General features: G+C 54.0%; 1 protein-coding gene and 1 non-coding gene across 2 annotated transcripts; both read right to left on the bottom strand.

The window, feature by feature from the left end:
- Nucleotides 1-915: 915 nt before the first annotated feature.
- Nucleotides 916-988, bottom strand: TRNAS-UGA (transfer RNA serine (anticodon UGA)). Its single transcript has one exon. It is a non-coding gene; the product is annotated as a tRNA-Ser (tRNA).
- Nucleotides 989-7,117: 6,129 nt separating this feature from the next.
- Nucleotides 7,118-12,128, bottom strand: TUBB4A (tubulin beta 4A class IVa). Its single transcript, XM_060007573.2, has 4 exons — nt 11,946-12,128; nt 11,303-11,411; nt 11,084-11,194; nt 7,118-8,772 (listed from the first exon to the last, which is right to left on the bottom strand). Exons 1-4 carry the CDS (start codon nt 12,000-12,002, stop codon nt 7,715-7,717), a joined length of 1,335 nt encoding a protein of 444 aa, XP_059863556.1. The 5' UTR covers nt 12,003-12,128; the 3' UTR covers nt 7,118-7,714.
- Nucleotides 12,129-15,816: the final 3,688 nt, after the last annotated feature.

Consider the following 15,816-nt stretch of genomic DNA (forward strand, 5'->3'; position numbering starts at 1 on the left):
TCAGATTCACGGCCAGACATAGTCACAACACAGAGAGAGGTACACAGCCAGACAAATCCAAGCAGTGTTGCAGACCTAGAAACAGACAGACAGCCAGGCAGACAGATGTCATGTTGAAAAACAAAGATACGTAGACACACTCACAGGCACAAAGGCGGGACGCAACACAGGTACTCACGGTCCTGGACCTACACGTAAAATCCCACAGACAGACTCAGAGAGTCAAAATACAGAGGAATCTGCAAGCCTCCTCGGGCTCCTGCAAGGTACTGAGAATATCTGTGCGGATACAGGCATGCATCTGCATGAGTCCACATGTGGCCTGCCACATCCTGGGGTATCTGGGGGTGAACGCCGTGTCTGTGTGCCTAGGAATTTGTGTCTAGGTATTGAGAATATCTGTGCGGATATAGGCATGCATCTGCATGAGTCCACATGTGGCCTGCCACGTCCTGGGGTATCTGGGGGTGAACGTCGTGTCTGTGTGCCTAGGAATTTGTGTCTAGTCCATCAGGCTGAGTGAAGATGTGGATGACTGGGGATTCTCATTCTGTGCATGTCCACATGACTGTGGGTGCGAGGGCATTTTCATGCTGAGGAGGAAGAGGTGAGCAGATGCACCAGCATGTGAACACACACACACACACACACCTCCAAACCCTCCAGCCAAGACATAGGTGCACGAGGCTGAACACAGCTCGGTGCCCCCTTTCTCTCCAAGGGGAGCTGGATCTCATCCAGGGCTGGGGATCAGGGATGCAGAGTACCCGGGGCATCCTTCTCCCCTTCTCATACTCTTGGGCCTTGCTATAGAATGAATGTTTGTGTTCTTCCCCCACCCCCGAATTTACATGCTAAGTCTTTAAAAAATTTTTTTATTTTTTGGGCTGCACTGAGGAGGTTGCAGGATCTTAGTTCCCCAACCAGTGATTGAACCTGGGACTACGGCAGTTCAAGTGCAGAGTCCTAACCACTGGACCACCAGGGAACTCCCGGTGCTATATCTTAACCCCCAAGGTCATGGTATTAGGAGGTGGGGGTCTTTGGAACATCATTACATCATGAGGGTGAAGGCCATGAATGGGATTAGTGTCCTCATAAAGGAGACGTCAGAGAGATTCCCTCATCTTTCCACCATGGGAGGACACAGCAAGAAGACGGCCATCTATGAACCAGGAAGCAGGCTCTCACCAGGTACCAAATCTTCTGGTGCCTTGATCTTGAAATTCCAGCTTCCAGAGCTGTGAGAAATAAACGTCTGTTGTTCATAAGCCACCCAGTCTATGGTATTCTGTTAGCAGCCTGAATGGGCTAAGTCAGGCACAGCATTTGCAGAGATATCCCCAATCCTTCTTCATTTCTGAAATTTACTCCAATTCAATCCAATGGCAAACCCATGGGATGAGGATAAAGGAAGAGTTCACATCCCTGAGTGAAAGTGGGACCCTCTCTGTCCCTGTTTCTGCATCTTTTTTTCTCTTTTTGGCTGTGCTGTGCAGCATGCGGGATCTTAGTTCCCCGACCAGGGATTGAACCTGAGCCCCCTGCAGTGCAAGTGTGGAGTCTTAACCACTGGACCACCAGGGAAGTCCCCCTGTTTCTGCATCTGTAACAAGTAAGTATGGTGCCTGCCTCAGAGATCCTGTGAGGGTTCAACGAGAGAATTCACATGAAATATTTAGTATGTGGTCAAGCCTGAACAGAGCTTTTGATATGTTCTCTGTATGATTATGGGAGATGGGTCAGTGAAGTGGTTAGAGAATGATTTTGGAGTCAGAGTGACTTGGGTTCAAGACCTGACTTAGGTCTTTAATGTCTGTGTGACCTTAGGCAAGTCACTTGACCTCTCTGTATTAGTTATCTATTGCTGTGTGACCTATCACCCTAACGTTAGTGGCTTAAAAGAACACACATTTATTATCTAACAGTTTCCCTGGGGGCTGGGATCCTGGACACAGCTTAGTCGGATCCTGTGCTGCAGGGTCTCTCAGCTGTAATAAGGTGTCCATTGGGCTGTGGTCTCATCTGACGGCTCAACTGAAAAAGGATCTACTTCCAAGCTCACGATCTGGCCGTTGGCAGGATTCATTTTATTGTGGACAGAGGACCTCAGCTCCTTGCTGGCTGTTGGTCAGAGGTTACCCTCAGTTTTTGCCATGTGGACCTTACCAACCTGCTTCTTGCTTCCCCCTAGCAAGCAAGCTGAGAAGTCAATAGAGAGCTCACCAAGACAGAAGTCACAGGTTTTTGTAACACAGGCTTGGAAGTAGCATCCCATCGCCTTTGCCACATTGGTGCCATATTACATCTGTTGGTCAGAAGCAACCTTCAGGTCCAGCCCACGCTCAACGGGAGGGAATCACACAAGCACATGAATGGGGGAAGACGGGCATTATGGAGGGCCGTCTTAGAAACCACCTTCCATCTCCCTGTGTCTTTGTTTTCTTGCTATAGTTAAAAAACTTTTATTTTTTAAATTTTTTGGCCACACCGCGTGGCTTGTGGGATCTTAGTTCCTCAACCAAGGATTGAACCCGGGCCCTCAGCAGTGAAAACTAGGAGTCCTAATCACTGGACCGCCAGGGAATTCCCATGTTTTCTCACTTTAAGAGGAGGAAAACAGGGACTTCCCTGGCGGTCCAGTGGTTGGGACTCCACGCTTTCACCGCCAAGGGCCTGGGTTCGATCCCTGGTCAGGGAGCTAAGATCCCACAAGCCTCACCACACAGACGATAAATAAATAAATAAATAAATAAATAAATAAATAAATAAACTTCATACATCTTTATTAAAAAAAAAAAAGGGCTTCCCTGGTGGTGCAGTGGTTGAGAGTCCACCTGCCGATGCAGGGGACACGGGTTCGTGCCCCGGTCTGGGAGGATCCCACATGCCGCGGAGCGGCTGGGCCTGTGAGCCATGGCCGCTGAGCCTGCGCATCCAGAGCCTGTGCTCCACAACGGGAGAGGCCACAACAGTGAGAGGCCCACGTACCGCAAAAAAAAAAAAAAAAAAAAAAAAGAGGAAAACAATACACCTCACAACACGTGGATTCACTTGCTTGTTCATTCAGCAAAGAATTACTGAGTATCTGTGTGGTATAAACTGTTCTACGCACGCACGTGGTGAGCAAGGTAGTTAAGTTTCCTTGAAGCTTACATTCCGGTGGGTAGGGCAGGGGACAGATAAAGAAACAAATCTACAAATAGACGAGATAATTTGAGTTACTGGTAGGTGCTCTCAGGGAAACGGAACAAGATAAAAGAGGCAGAGTGACTGGATACGATTTAGAGTTGCCAGGGAAGGCTGCTGTGAGGCGGTGTCCTTTGAACTGAAATCTGTGGATGAGAAGGGGCCAGTCATGTGCACCTCGGGGGAAAGAAGGAGCAGGAACGGCATGTGCAAAGGCCCTGAGGTTGGATTGAACTTGATATGATCAAGCGCATAAAGGCCACAGTAGTTTCAGCTTAGGGAGGGAAGGGGAGGGGGATGAGGTTGTCATCATCAGTCATCAGCGAGTGGAGACCAAGGTGAGAAGTTTAGGTTTCAGTCTGAGTAGCATGGGAACTGCGGGAGGGAGGGTTGTGATTTGCATATAAAGGTGCCTCTCTGGCTGCTGTAGGAGGACGCTGCACACTGCAGAGGGCAGGGGTGGCAGCAGGGAGCCCAGGGAAGTGATGAGGGGGAATTGCCTGGGTGAACAACAATGGTGGCTTAGACCAGAGTATAGACGGCTGGAGAGGAGGGGGTCAAATTCAGGATAGATTTTTTTTTTTAAGATTTATTTTATTATTTATTTATTTATTTAATTTAGTTTTGGCTGTATAGGGTCTTAGTTGTGGGCACGTGGGATCTTTGGTTGCTGTGCACAGGCTCTTCCTTGTGGCGCACGAGCTTCTCTCTAGTTGTGGCACGTAGGCTCCAGGGCACGTGGGCTCTGCAGTTTGCGGAACGCAGGGTCTCTTGTTGAGGTGCGCGAGCTCAATTGTTGTGGCGTGCGGGCTTAGTTGCCCTGTGGTATGTGGGATCTTAGTTCCCTTACGAGGGATTGAACCTGCGTCCCCTGCATTGGAAGGCGGATTCTTTACCACCGGACCACCAGGGAAGTCCCCAGGTTACATTTTGGAGACAGAGACAACTCGACTTGAGACAGGCTGGGACCTGGGACCCTTTGCTGCAGTGCTTGGCCCTGGATACACCTCTCTTTGAGCAACAAAATACAAGGAAACTATATGGGACTAAAAATAACTCAGTACATGTGCAGTTGGGGCAAATTCTGGACCCAAAATATGCAAAGAGACCAAGAAAACCCAACTGCCACTTTTGGAAAGCCTGGAGCAAAAGCAGGGTGTTGGGAGCAAAAGCAAGGTACTGGGCATGCCCCGTGCACTCAACACCACCAGAGGGGTGGGCAAGCCACCTAAGCCATTGCTCCGGCCCGACCCCCTGGACACACCCCGCTACCCTCACCCCATATAGAGAACCAGCTCGCCACCCTGCACCCCTGCTCAGCAAGTGAACAAGCAAAGGAAACTAATGTTTGTTCTCGCTCCCTCCTGCTGCTGCAGGTGCCCCAATAAAGCCTTGCCTGAATTTCTTGTCTGGGCTCCAGTCAATTTCTATTGATTGGGGAAGGCCAAGAACCCTGGTCGGTATCAGATTCAGCAAAAGATAAGAAGAATGTGCCGGGCCCAGAAAACAATGAGTCCAGGCTGACTTCCAGACGCAGGATTTGAGCGCACAGGAGGTGCGGTTTCTCGGCGAAGGGGATTTAGTTGGGCAGAATAGGGAGTTCTTCTGGGGCCACATTAGGTTTGGGATAATAAAGACAGCCAAGCTCACTGCCTAGTTCGTCGTCTTTCTGCCCCACGGCCCAGTGCTGGGCTGGGCCTGCCGAGATGACGGTGGCTGCAGGCTGGATTTCGCAGGTTGCCTTCCCCATGCTTCTCCTTCCTCCTGGCTGAAATGGGACCCAGGGAGGGGGCTGGGGCCCCATCTGGGGCTGGTGGTCCAGCGAAGAGCCTGGTGGAAAAAGTTAATTGGTTCTCAGCATCCCTCCTTCTCTCTCCCTCTCTCTCCCTCTCTCTCCCTCTCTCTCCCTCTCTCTCCCTCTCTCTCCCTCCCTCTCCCTCCCTCTCCCTCCCTCTCTCTCTCTCTCTCTCTCTCTCTCTCTCTCTCTCTCTCTCTCTCTCTCTCTCTCCTTGTTGGCCTTTCTCTGTACCAGAAGCTGGGGGAGGGGGGAACTACATTTCCCAGACTTCTTTGCAGCTCTGGTTCTGGATGCAGATTAGGTTCTACCAATGAGAAACGCTCATGAGAGATTTGGAAGGTAGAAGTGAGGCAGAACTCTGTGTGTGTGTTTAATTATTTAAGATTATTTTAAATTCACTTTAATTAATTTTTGTTCAGCCCTCTAGCGGACCTGTCTCTGTGGATTTGTGGGCGTTGGGCAGTGTTTCTGAACTCAACAGTTCCGGTGGCAGCCTCCTGATCTCCACCGTGCAGAGAAGCAGCTCCCAGGGTGCTGTTCCAACTTATTCCAGGGCTGCTCAAAAGGTGGGCTCACAGGCAGCATCACCTGGGAGCTTGTTAAAAATGCAAAGTCTCCCCCCCCCCCCCACCATTGAATCAGAAACTATACGGTGGAACTCAGGAAGCTGCGTTCTTTCAAAGCTGTCCTGGTGACTCTTTTGCTAAAGTTTAAGCACCGGCCTATAGCCCCCTCTCTCAGCCCCTCCAACGATGTTGTAAGCTCCTAAATCCTTGTATCCAATCCCTTTCTGCTTGATATGCCTAGAATGGTCCCTGCACTGAACCCTGGCGGATAAAATGCAATCAGAGTTCTAGACTTAAACGGCCAGCGTTTGAATACCAGGTCACCACTTCATAGCCATGGGACCATGGACAAGATACTTTGTAATTTCCATAGCTGGCCATAGCTGTATCTTCCATCCCACATGCTCTTCTAAAATCTTGCCACTCTACTCTCAAGAGGTGCGGTCTGTAGTCCATCCCCTTGAACCTAAACAGGGCTTTGTGAACACCTCAATTAGGAGTCCTCAGGACACCAAGCAACCCCTAAAGTTAAGTCAGAAAAATGCAATGAATTCTGCCTTGCTCTCTCAGGATGTTTGCTCTTGGAGAACCCAGCCACCATGCTGTGAGGAAGCCCAAGCAGACTATGCAAAGGTACTGACACCCTCCTTCTACCTGCCCCTGCTGAGCCCCGAGGCATCAACTTGGCAGTCATGTGAGTGAGCCACCTTGAAAGGAGATCCCTCAGCCTCCAGCAGGATTCTCTAGCTGATGCCACAGGGAGCACCGATAAGCTGCCTTGCCAAGCCCTGCCCAAATTGCAGAGTTGGGAGCAAAATAAATAACTGCTGTTGTTTTAAGCCCCTATATTTTTTGGGGGGTGGGTAATTTGTTACTCAGCAAGAGCTAACTTATATACTTTGTCTCTCTAAAAGCTCAGATCTTTGTTTTTTGGCCGCGCTGTGCAGATTGTGGGACCTTAGTTCCCCGACTGGGGATCGAACCTGCGCCCTCTGCAGTGAAAGCGAGGAGTCCTAACCACTGGACCGCCAGGGAATTCCCTAAAAGTTCAGATCTTACAGTGTTGGTGTGAGGTTTATGAGATAAGGCATGTGCCAGGCCATCAAAGTGCTTCACACGTATCAGTGACTCTGGCAGGACTGCCCCTCGGGCACTACCCCCAACTGCCAACTACCCAGCTTCCTTCCCTAGAGACTCCCCCCTCCAGCTTTCCATTCTTGCAAAATGCCCCACAGAGAGTGGCAGCATCTCCATCACTAAGAACCCACCCAGTGCCAGGTACTGTGCCCTTGAGTCCTTACAAACATCCTTGAGGTGGTGCATGGGGGGAAAACATATGAGCCCATTTTACAGGTGAGCCAGTCGAGGCTCAGAGTGGGCCAGCATCTTGCTCAACACCAGAGGGTGAGTTAGTGGCGTAGCCTGGTCTGTCTGACTCTGAAATCTCTGCCCTCTCCCCACCCCCAGACTAAAAGTTCCTTCAGCACCCACCTCCATCCCATAGGGAGGAGCCCTCACGTGACCTTCCCACAGGATGATGAAAAGTACACTCGGCAGAAACACGGCAGGACAACAATTAATTTATTGAGGGTGAGGCGGGGGGGAGGGTCGGGGAGCAGCCTCTCTTGCCCACATGCTCCAGGGCTTCTTTCTCCCCCAGCAGCACCCCTGGAAAACCAAGGTCGGCGGGAGCTGACGGGAGTGAATTCAGGAAGGAAATGGGGGGTCACGGAAGCCAGAAAGGTAGTCAGTTCAGAGGGCGGGTGGGACTTGTGGGGTCAAAGGTGAGGCAAGTTCAGAGATGAAGGGAGAGACTCAGAGGGAGGGGTTGAAGTAAACCAGGGCTTATAGGTCTGGGGGGTGCAATGGGGCTCGTGGGGAGGTCAAGGGTGGAGAGGTCAGGGGTGAAGGAGGGAACATGGAGTTAAAGGTGGGGCTTGTAGGGTCAGAAGTGAAGCTGGGCTCATGGGGGTGTCCAAGGTGGGAGAGTTCAAGGGGGGTCAGAGATAAAGTGGGGCTCAAGGGTCAAAGGTTGGCTGGGGAAGAGGTGCAAGGTTGTAGGGTCAGAGGGGAGTCAGGCTGGGAGGTGAAGCAGGGGGTTCTTGGGGGGTCAAAGGTTAGCATCCTAGCAGGGCGCTGATGTGAAGTGATGGAGGCGGCCCTAGGCCACCTCCTCCTCGGCCTCCTCCTCAAACTCCCCCTCCTCGGCCGTGGCGTCCTGGTACTGCTGGTACTCGGACACCAGGTCGTTCATGTTGCTCTCGGCCTCGGTGAACTCCATCTCGTCCATGCCCTCGCCCGTGTACCAGTGCAGGAAGGCCTTGCGCCGGAACATGGCCGTGAACTGCTCCGAGATGCGCTTGAACAGCTCCTGGATGGCCGTGCTGTTGCCGATGAAGGTGGCGGCCATCTTCAGGCCGCGGGGCGGGATGTCGCACACGGCCGTCTTCACGTTGTTGGGGATCCACTCCACGAAGTAGCTGCTGTTTTTGCTCTGCACGCTCAGCATCTGCTCATCCACCTCCTTCATGGACATGCGGCCCCGGAACACAGCGGCCACGGTCAGGTAGCGGCCGTGGCGCGGGTCGCAGGCGGCCATCATGTTCTTGGCGTCGAACATCTGCTGGGTGAGCTCGGGCACCGTCAGCGCCCGGTACTGCTGGCTGCCCCGGCTGGTCAGCGGCGCGAAGCCGGGCATGAAGAAGTGCAGGCGCGGGAAGGGCACCATGTTCACGGCCAGCTTGCGCAGGTCGGCGTTGAGCTGGCCCGGGAAGCGCAGGCACGTGGTGACCCCGCTCATGGTGGCCGACACCAGGTGGTTGAGGTCCCCGTAGGTGGGCGTGGTCAGCTTCAGGGTGCGAAAGCAGATGTCGTACAGCGCCTCGTTGTCGATGCAGTAAGTCTCGTCTGTGTTCTCCACCAGCTGGTGCACGGACAGGGTGGCGTTGTAGGGCTCCACCACCGTGTCCGACACCTTGGGCGAGGGCACCACGCTGAAGGTGTTCATGATGCGGTCCGGGAACTCCTCGCGGATCTTGCTGATGAGGAGGGTGCCCATCCCGGACCCCGTGCCCCCGCCCAGCGAGTGGGTCAGCTGGAAGCCCTGCAGGCAGTCACAGCTCTCGGCTTCCTTCCGGACCACGTCCAGGACCGCGTCCACCAGCTCGGCACCCTCTGTGTAGTGGCCCTTGGCCCAGTTGTTGCCGGCTCCAGACTGGCCTGAAGAGGGAAGGGGAGGGGACACCCAGGCTGATATGGGGAAAGCCCACCCTCCACCCCGCTCCCAGCCATCCTAGTAGTTGAATAATAATAACAAAATCATTATTACTATTATTATTGTTATTATTATGACTTGTTCTCTCGGGTTCCATCCTTGCTTCCCTTCACCCAGCAGCCAGAAGGATTCTGATAAAACCTAAATCATGTTCTGCCTTAGCTCAAAATCACCCCAGTTCTTTCATCTTTCAGTAAAAGCCTAAATCCTCCCTTCGGCCCACAAGGCCCTGAATGACCTGCCCCGTCCCCTCCCTGCCCTCCCCTCCTCCCTCTCTCCCCCTTGCTCACTCTGCCCCAAGCACACAGGCCTCCTTGCTGTCCCTGCCACACACCCGGCACAGTCCTGCCTCAGGGCCTTTGCATATGCTGTTCCCTCTGCCTGGAATGCTGTTCCCTCAGATACCTACATGGCTCCCTCTTTCCCCTTCTTTAGGACTTCGTTACCCTCCGCAGAAGTGATAAACCTGTTTTTTTTTAATTGGTCATGTTTATTGTCTGTAATTTCACTGGGGAATGCAAGCTCCAGAGGACAAGGATTAGGATTAGAATATTGGCTGGTATTTTTGTGAGCAGGTAACATTTCTTCTTGCCCCCTCCTCTGCTTCCATCCTGGTCTGGCCCCCTCATTGCCCATCTGGATCAGGAGAGTTGCTTCTGCCTTGGTCCTCCCACAGCCTCCCCCCAGTCTGTTCTCCTTGCAGCAGCCAGAGGGCACCAGTGAGCACCTGAGTCAGGTCCTGTTCCTTCTCTGTCCACAGCCCTCCAGGATTCCCACCTCCCCGGGATAAAAGCCCAAATCTTCCCTACAGCCTACAAGGCCCTGCACGACCTGCCCCCATCTCCTCCCTGCCCTCCCCTCCTCCCTCTCTCCCCTTCCCTCACTCTGCTCCAGCCACATGGGCCTCCTCACTGTTCCTCCAACACACCAGGCCTGGTCCTGCCCCAGGGCCTTTGCACGTGCTGTGCCCTCTGCCTGGAATGCTCTAACCCCAGGTACTCCCCTGACTGACTCTTCAGGTCTCTGTTCAATGTCACCTCCTCTGAGAGAATAGGATTTGAATTGGGTGGTCTGGCTCCTGAGTCCACACTTTTCTACCACCTCCCCTGCCTCACCTACCAGAGGCCACAGAATCTTTTTGGCCCGACTGGAGCCACCCATAATCATCCTAGAATCCCTCACATCTCTTGGTCAACCTCATTTAGTCTTTCCATAGCCACTTCCTGAGGATCTATTGTGCGTCATACCCACGCATGACCATCATTATCTTCCTGAATCTTTGCACAGACCAGAGAGGGGAAGTCACTCGTCCAAGGTCACATAGCTTGTCCCATCAATCCCTAGACTCCAGAGTAAACTACTGTGTACTAGGAGGAGGGGCCTGGGGGAGGGGGAGCCTGGGGCCTGATGTCAGGTGGGGATGTGCAGTTAGCTTGACCTAGAGGTACCAGGAAATGTTTCCTACACGGTTGTTCAGAGTGTGCAGGCCCCTTCAATCTGAGGGCTGCAAATGTGCCCACTGTCTTCACATATGCTGTTCCTTCTGTCTTACACACCTTTCCTCCCTTCATTGCCTTTTGGTCAACCCTAGTCCTATTCATCTTTTAGGCTGCAGACATTAATAGTGACAATGATAATAAAAATGACAACAGAACATCAAATGCTTAGTTATCTTTTCCTCTGTGCTAGGCATTGTTCTGAGTTCTTTACACGTGTTAGTGGCTTTAAGTCTCACCATCCTGAAAAGTAAGTTTTTGTATAATCCCTGTTTGAAAGATGAGGAGACGGGCACAGAGAGATTGAAGGGCCTGTCCAAAATCACCAAGATGCCTCAATCAGTGGCTGAGTTTGACTTATTTCTCTTCTCTTCCCAGCTCCCTCCACCAGCTTGGGGGTGGGGGCAGAGAGCTTTATCTGTTTTATTCTTGGCTATATTCCCAGGGGGCACAGTAGGGCCTGGTATGCAGTAGGTGCTAATAAGTGTTTGTCGACTGCATGATGTGGCAGAACAGGGATTTGAACACCGCAGTCTGGCTCAGGTCCATACTGTTAAATTAAAATGCTACCTTCTCCGGGAAGCCTTCCCTACCCTGCGCCTCCCCTGGATTCCCACAGTGGCCTGTGTATCCGCTTTCCCCGCTGGCCTCTGGGTTCCTGAGTCTAGATGCTAGGTGAAGAATTTTCACCAAGCATGTGGAAGTGAAAGAATCTGGGGAGTGGGGGCTTCCCTGCCTGTGTCTCATGATGGTGACTCACCAAACACAAAGTTGTCAGGACGAAAGATCTGGCCGAAGGGACCTGAGCGGACAGAGTCCATGGTGCCCGGCTCGAGGTCCACCAGCACAGCTCTGGGGACGTAATTTCCTCCTGCAGAGAAGCAGATGGAGAGCAGCTTGGTCAGCGCCAGGAGCCAGTATCCTGTCCCCTCCCAGGCCCTCGCCACCCCCACTCTGGCAGGTGCCCCCTGCCCCTTACCTGTGGCCTCATTGTAGTACACGTTGATTCTCTCCAGCTGCAGGTCACTATCCCCATGGTATGTGCCAGTGGGATCGATGCCATGCTCATCACTGATCACCTCCCAAAACTGGGGGGGGAGGGCGGTGGTAAGGACCAAGAAGGTGGAGCCGGTGGCCAGGTCTGCCCCACCTCCATCTTCTGGGCTCAGGACCCCCACTCACCTCCCTAGCTGCCACCTGTCCCCCAGGCAAGGTGAGTGTGGAACCTAGAGGCAGAGTGGGCGGACGAGGATGAGGCAGCAAGAAGGGAGCTGTGGGGGCGGGGTGGAGCAGACTCACCACCGCAGCCCAGCGGGCTGGGGTCAGCGCTCCCTGGCTGCTGCCGTGGGGAGGGGCGGGGTCTCTTTGTGCGTGTGAAGGGGACAGTGGGCCAGCTGTGAGGCCAGCTGTGGCAAGCGGACAGAAGCCTGGGCCCCACCCCCATGGGCCTCTTTGTTCCCAGCTTGGCCCTGCCCCCTGCGCCCTTCCCCACCGTCCCTGGGGTGCTGGCCTCCTGGGGGGCCCCGTTCCCCAAAAGGCCCATGGTGGAGGAGCTCTGCGGAGCTCGGTGGACCGCGCTCCGCATCTCTCGACCGCCTCCCCAGGCCCGGTCCCTCGCGTACCTTGGCTCCGATCTGGTTGCCGCACTGGCCGGCCTGCAGGTGCACGATCTCCCGCATGGCGGCGGCGCTGATGGTGGACGCGGCGGCGCTGGTGCTGATGCTGGGAACTGCGGCAGCGAGGCGGGTGGTGGACGCGGCGGCGGCGGCGAAGCACGGTCCCTGCGCTCCCGGGGCGCCTCTATATGAGCGGGCGGGGCTCGCGTCACTGCAGGTCACCGGCCCGCTCCGCCCCCCGGTCCCGCCCCGGGACGGAGGGTGCGGGGATTGACGGATACCCCTCCCCTGCCGCCGGGAGACCTCTGGGGGCAGGGGCTGGGGCGAGCCGGGGCTCCGTGCGCCCCCCACCCCGGGCCGTGGGGGGGGGGTGAGGCCTCTCGGGCACCAACAGTACCATCTTCCTCCATCCCACCCCTCCCGCCCCCAGCCAGGCCTGGCGACCCGGGTTTTGCAGGGATTGGGCGGGGGGAGGGAGAGCGCCCGGTAAACAAGCAGCCGGGAGATTCTGCCTCTCCCGGCTCTCGCCCCGAACGACCCTGCCTCAGTTTCTCCGTCCCAAGCCTCCCTCCGCATTCCGTTTAGTTCTCGTTCGCCAGACTCTCGCATTAACCGAGAGGGCTCCTAGTGGGGCCGTTCGCCAGACCCTCGCATTAACCGAGAGGGCTCCTAGTGGGGCCGAGCTGGCCGCTCCGGAGCAGCCGACAGTTTTGGGAGGAGGGGGCGGTCGGTTTCTGCAGGACTTGTCTTGAAGCTGGGTAGTAAGTAAAACCACGATTTCCCTTCCATGTTTGACTGCGGATGCTTTTGGAAGCTGATGGAGGTTTGGGGGGGACTTTTCGCTCCCCCTGGACACCTCGGTTGGGCTTTGGGTCTGTCGCAGGTGGGGTCACCCTCAGCCTTGCCTGGGGTCGAACATCAAAGATTAAGACTTAGAGCTGGATTTTACATACTGCGGGGATAGAGGGCTTCCGGCGGGCTGCCTTACTCCCCCCAGATCGGCACCTCTCTGTTCCATTGTTATAATTTATTCCAATCCATCGTCCTGCCTTTGCATTTATTACTATTATGACCTTGCACAGGCCACTTGGCTTCCCTCTGGCTGAATTTCCTGCAAGATGGGGCTGTCAGGAACCCTCTAGGTGGTTGAGAGGGTCCAAAGATGGCCCAGTTAACAAGATGGCCCCGGTTTCCCCTCGCAGAGTAAACGATAAATTGTAGCTATTAGTATTACAATTATTATTGTAATACTGGGCAAGACTTCCTGTGCTGCCCCACAAGCGAAGGCCAGACTTCTTGGGGCCACTTTCTGCTGGCAGCCTCCGGCTCTGCCATCCCTGGAAGCCTCTCTCTCCCTCCTCCTCCACAGCTTCTGGCTACTGCGGGGTGGGGGTGGGATTAGCCAGGTCGGCTGAAGGGCTGGGACCTCACGCTCTCACCAGTGGCTTCCAATTTTGTGGTTCTCAACAGGGAGCGATTCTGCCCCGTAGGGACACTTGGCAATGTCTGGAGATGTTTTTGGTTGTTATGCCTGGATGGGTGTGTGTGTGTGTTACTGGCATCTAGTGAGTGGATGTTGCTAAACATTCTAGGGTGCACAGGACAGTCTCCCCCTCCCCCCAAAGAATTATCTGGTCCAAATGTCAATAGTGCTCAAGGCTGAGAAACACTGTTATTTGAGAAAAACAAACAAACAAAAAACAACTGAGTTAGATCTTTAGGCTCACACTAGACACCAGAATAAACTCCTGATGGATCAGACAGTACAAACGAGGGTGGCCCCCCTCCCCCTCCCCCCAGCAGCTGTGAATGACTTCCTCCCTCTGTGATTTAAACGTGTACAGCATCCTGGGACTTCAGTAGGTCAGATGATTACGGAGCACAGTCTCCTGGGGGTCAGCAGAATCCCCTAAGCCAGAAATTCTCAGCTGGCGGTGATTCTCCACCCCCCGCCCCACCAACACACAGGGGAAACTTGACAATGTCTGGAGTCATTTTTGATCTTTACAACTTGGGGCTGTTATTGGCATCCAGTGGGTGGAGCCTAGGGAGGCTGCTCAGCGTCCTACAGTGCACAGGGCTGGCCTCTGCAGCAAAGGATAATCTGGCCCCAAATGCCAATGGCAATAGCCGAGGTCGAGAAACCTGATTGAGACTTCTGAGGTTATCAAATGTTCTTACGGTTGATCCCCGAGACCCGGTTCCCGGATTGAAATAGGAAGTCCATCAACGCATGTTAATATCTGTCAAAAATTCATAAACCCTGTGTTGGCATTTTATTATTTAATATATCAAGAATCATCAAAACATAAAAGTGGAAGTGGCCCTGCTGGGAGGGGCTGATTTGGGGTTCAGCCCCAGAAAAATGGGGCTTCCTGTGTCACCCCACCAGGGCAAGGCTGATTTGGGGTCAGGGCTGAGCTCCAGGGAGGTGGGGCTTCCTGGATTAGCCCACCTTGGTAGGGATAGCCCCCTGGAGAGCACAGGTTCTGGTGAGCAATGGGCGCCCTCTATCTTTCTCTGAATCGGCGCATCCCTTGGGTTCCCTGAGGGCCCTCAGGGGAGGAATACAGAGAGGGGAAATGAGGAGGAAAGTGGCGAGCAGGGGATGGGTGGTCTTCTAGCACCTGGAGCTTCTGGGACTTGACATCGCCCAAGATGTAGAAAGCCCGCAGGGATGAAGTGGGGAGGGGTTGGGGTGGGCTGACGTCACCTACACCCCAAGGCCACTCCCTCTTCAGTCTGGCCTCTCCCGGGCTCCCTTCCTGGGAGATGAGGAGTGCCAGGTGTACCCAATGGCTCTCGGGCAAGCAGAGCCTCCCTGGTACCCAGGTGCCCCACGGCATCACTCACCACCCAGAAAGCCATCAGAGCTCCCTGCAAGAATCCGAAGATGGCATCGTAGGGATGGTGCCGTGGTCCAAGACCCGGATGTAGCCAAGGACAAGAAAAGGAGCTGGATGGTGGGCCGTAAGAGCCAGATTTTCTGTCCCCAGGAACTGGCCTGTACCTAGAGCTGGAAGGCGGGTGGGCAGCGCCTTGAAACCCTGGGAGCAGGTATCCAGAGGGACTCCACCCGGCGGCTGCGTTTTTGTGCCCACCGGCCTGTCTGAGCCTGTCAATTTTATATGGAAATGGATTTCAGCCTCTAAAGAGGGTAGGGGCTGTGGCCCCCGAAACCATCATTGTAAGAGAACTTCATGCTATCAATATTGGGAGAATTGTTAGATGGTGAATAATTTCCCAAGAGTCAGATGAGGCCCTCCGGATACGCTCATACTGTGACCCGGCACTGCCACTTTCTGCCAGTGTCAGATCTCTAATCGAAGCAGGTTGGCCTCATCAGGGGGCCCTCAAAAAGCAGAGTTTGGGCTCTTGGTTTTGAAATGGAAAACAGAAAAAAAAAAGGTGGGGGAATTCCCCGAGACCCAGAACATTCTGTTCACAAAGTTGACCATTCGGTCCATAAAATCAGGGGAAGGCCCGACTTCTAGCTGTGTGTGGTCGGTCTGTGCACCTCCTGGCATTGTTGGCGTGCTCCCCTGGGACGGAGGGAGTCTGTTTTGCCTGCTATTAATGATATTAGTGACCTTTAGGGCAGATCCTGTTCTAAATACTTTGAGCGAGTCAGCTCATTTATGTGTTAACTCATGAAACCACAACCCTAGGGGGCAAGTGCTATTTCCACACCCATTTGACAGATGAGGAAATGGAGGCCCAAGGACATTGAGTGTCTCACGCAAGGTCATACACAGTTGAGGCTGGGAATAGAGCATGTACATTCCAGCTCCAAAGCCCTGCTATCACTACAGGAGGCTGTAGTTACTTTGTTACTTTGTCTTTAAAAAAAAGGGGGGCCGGCTGGCAGTCGAATGGG

The sequence above is a fragment of the Delphinus delphis genome, chromosome 3 (genome assembly GCF_949987515.2).
Source record: "Delphinus delphis chromosome 3, mDelDel1.2, whole genome shotgun sequence".
Classification (NCBI taxonomy): Eukaryota; Metazoa; Chordata; class Mammalia; order Artiodactyla; family Delphinidae; genus Delphinus; species Delphinus delphis.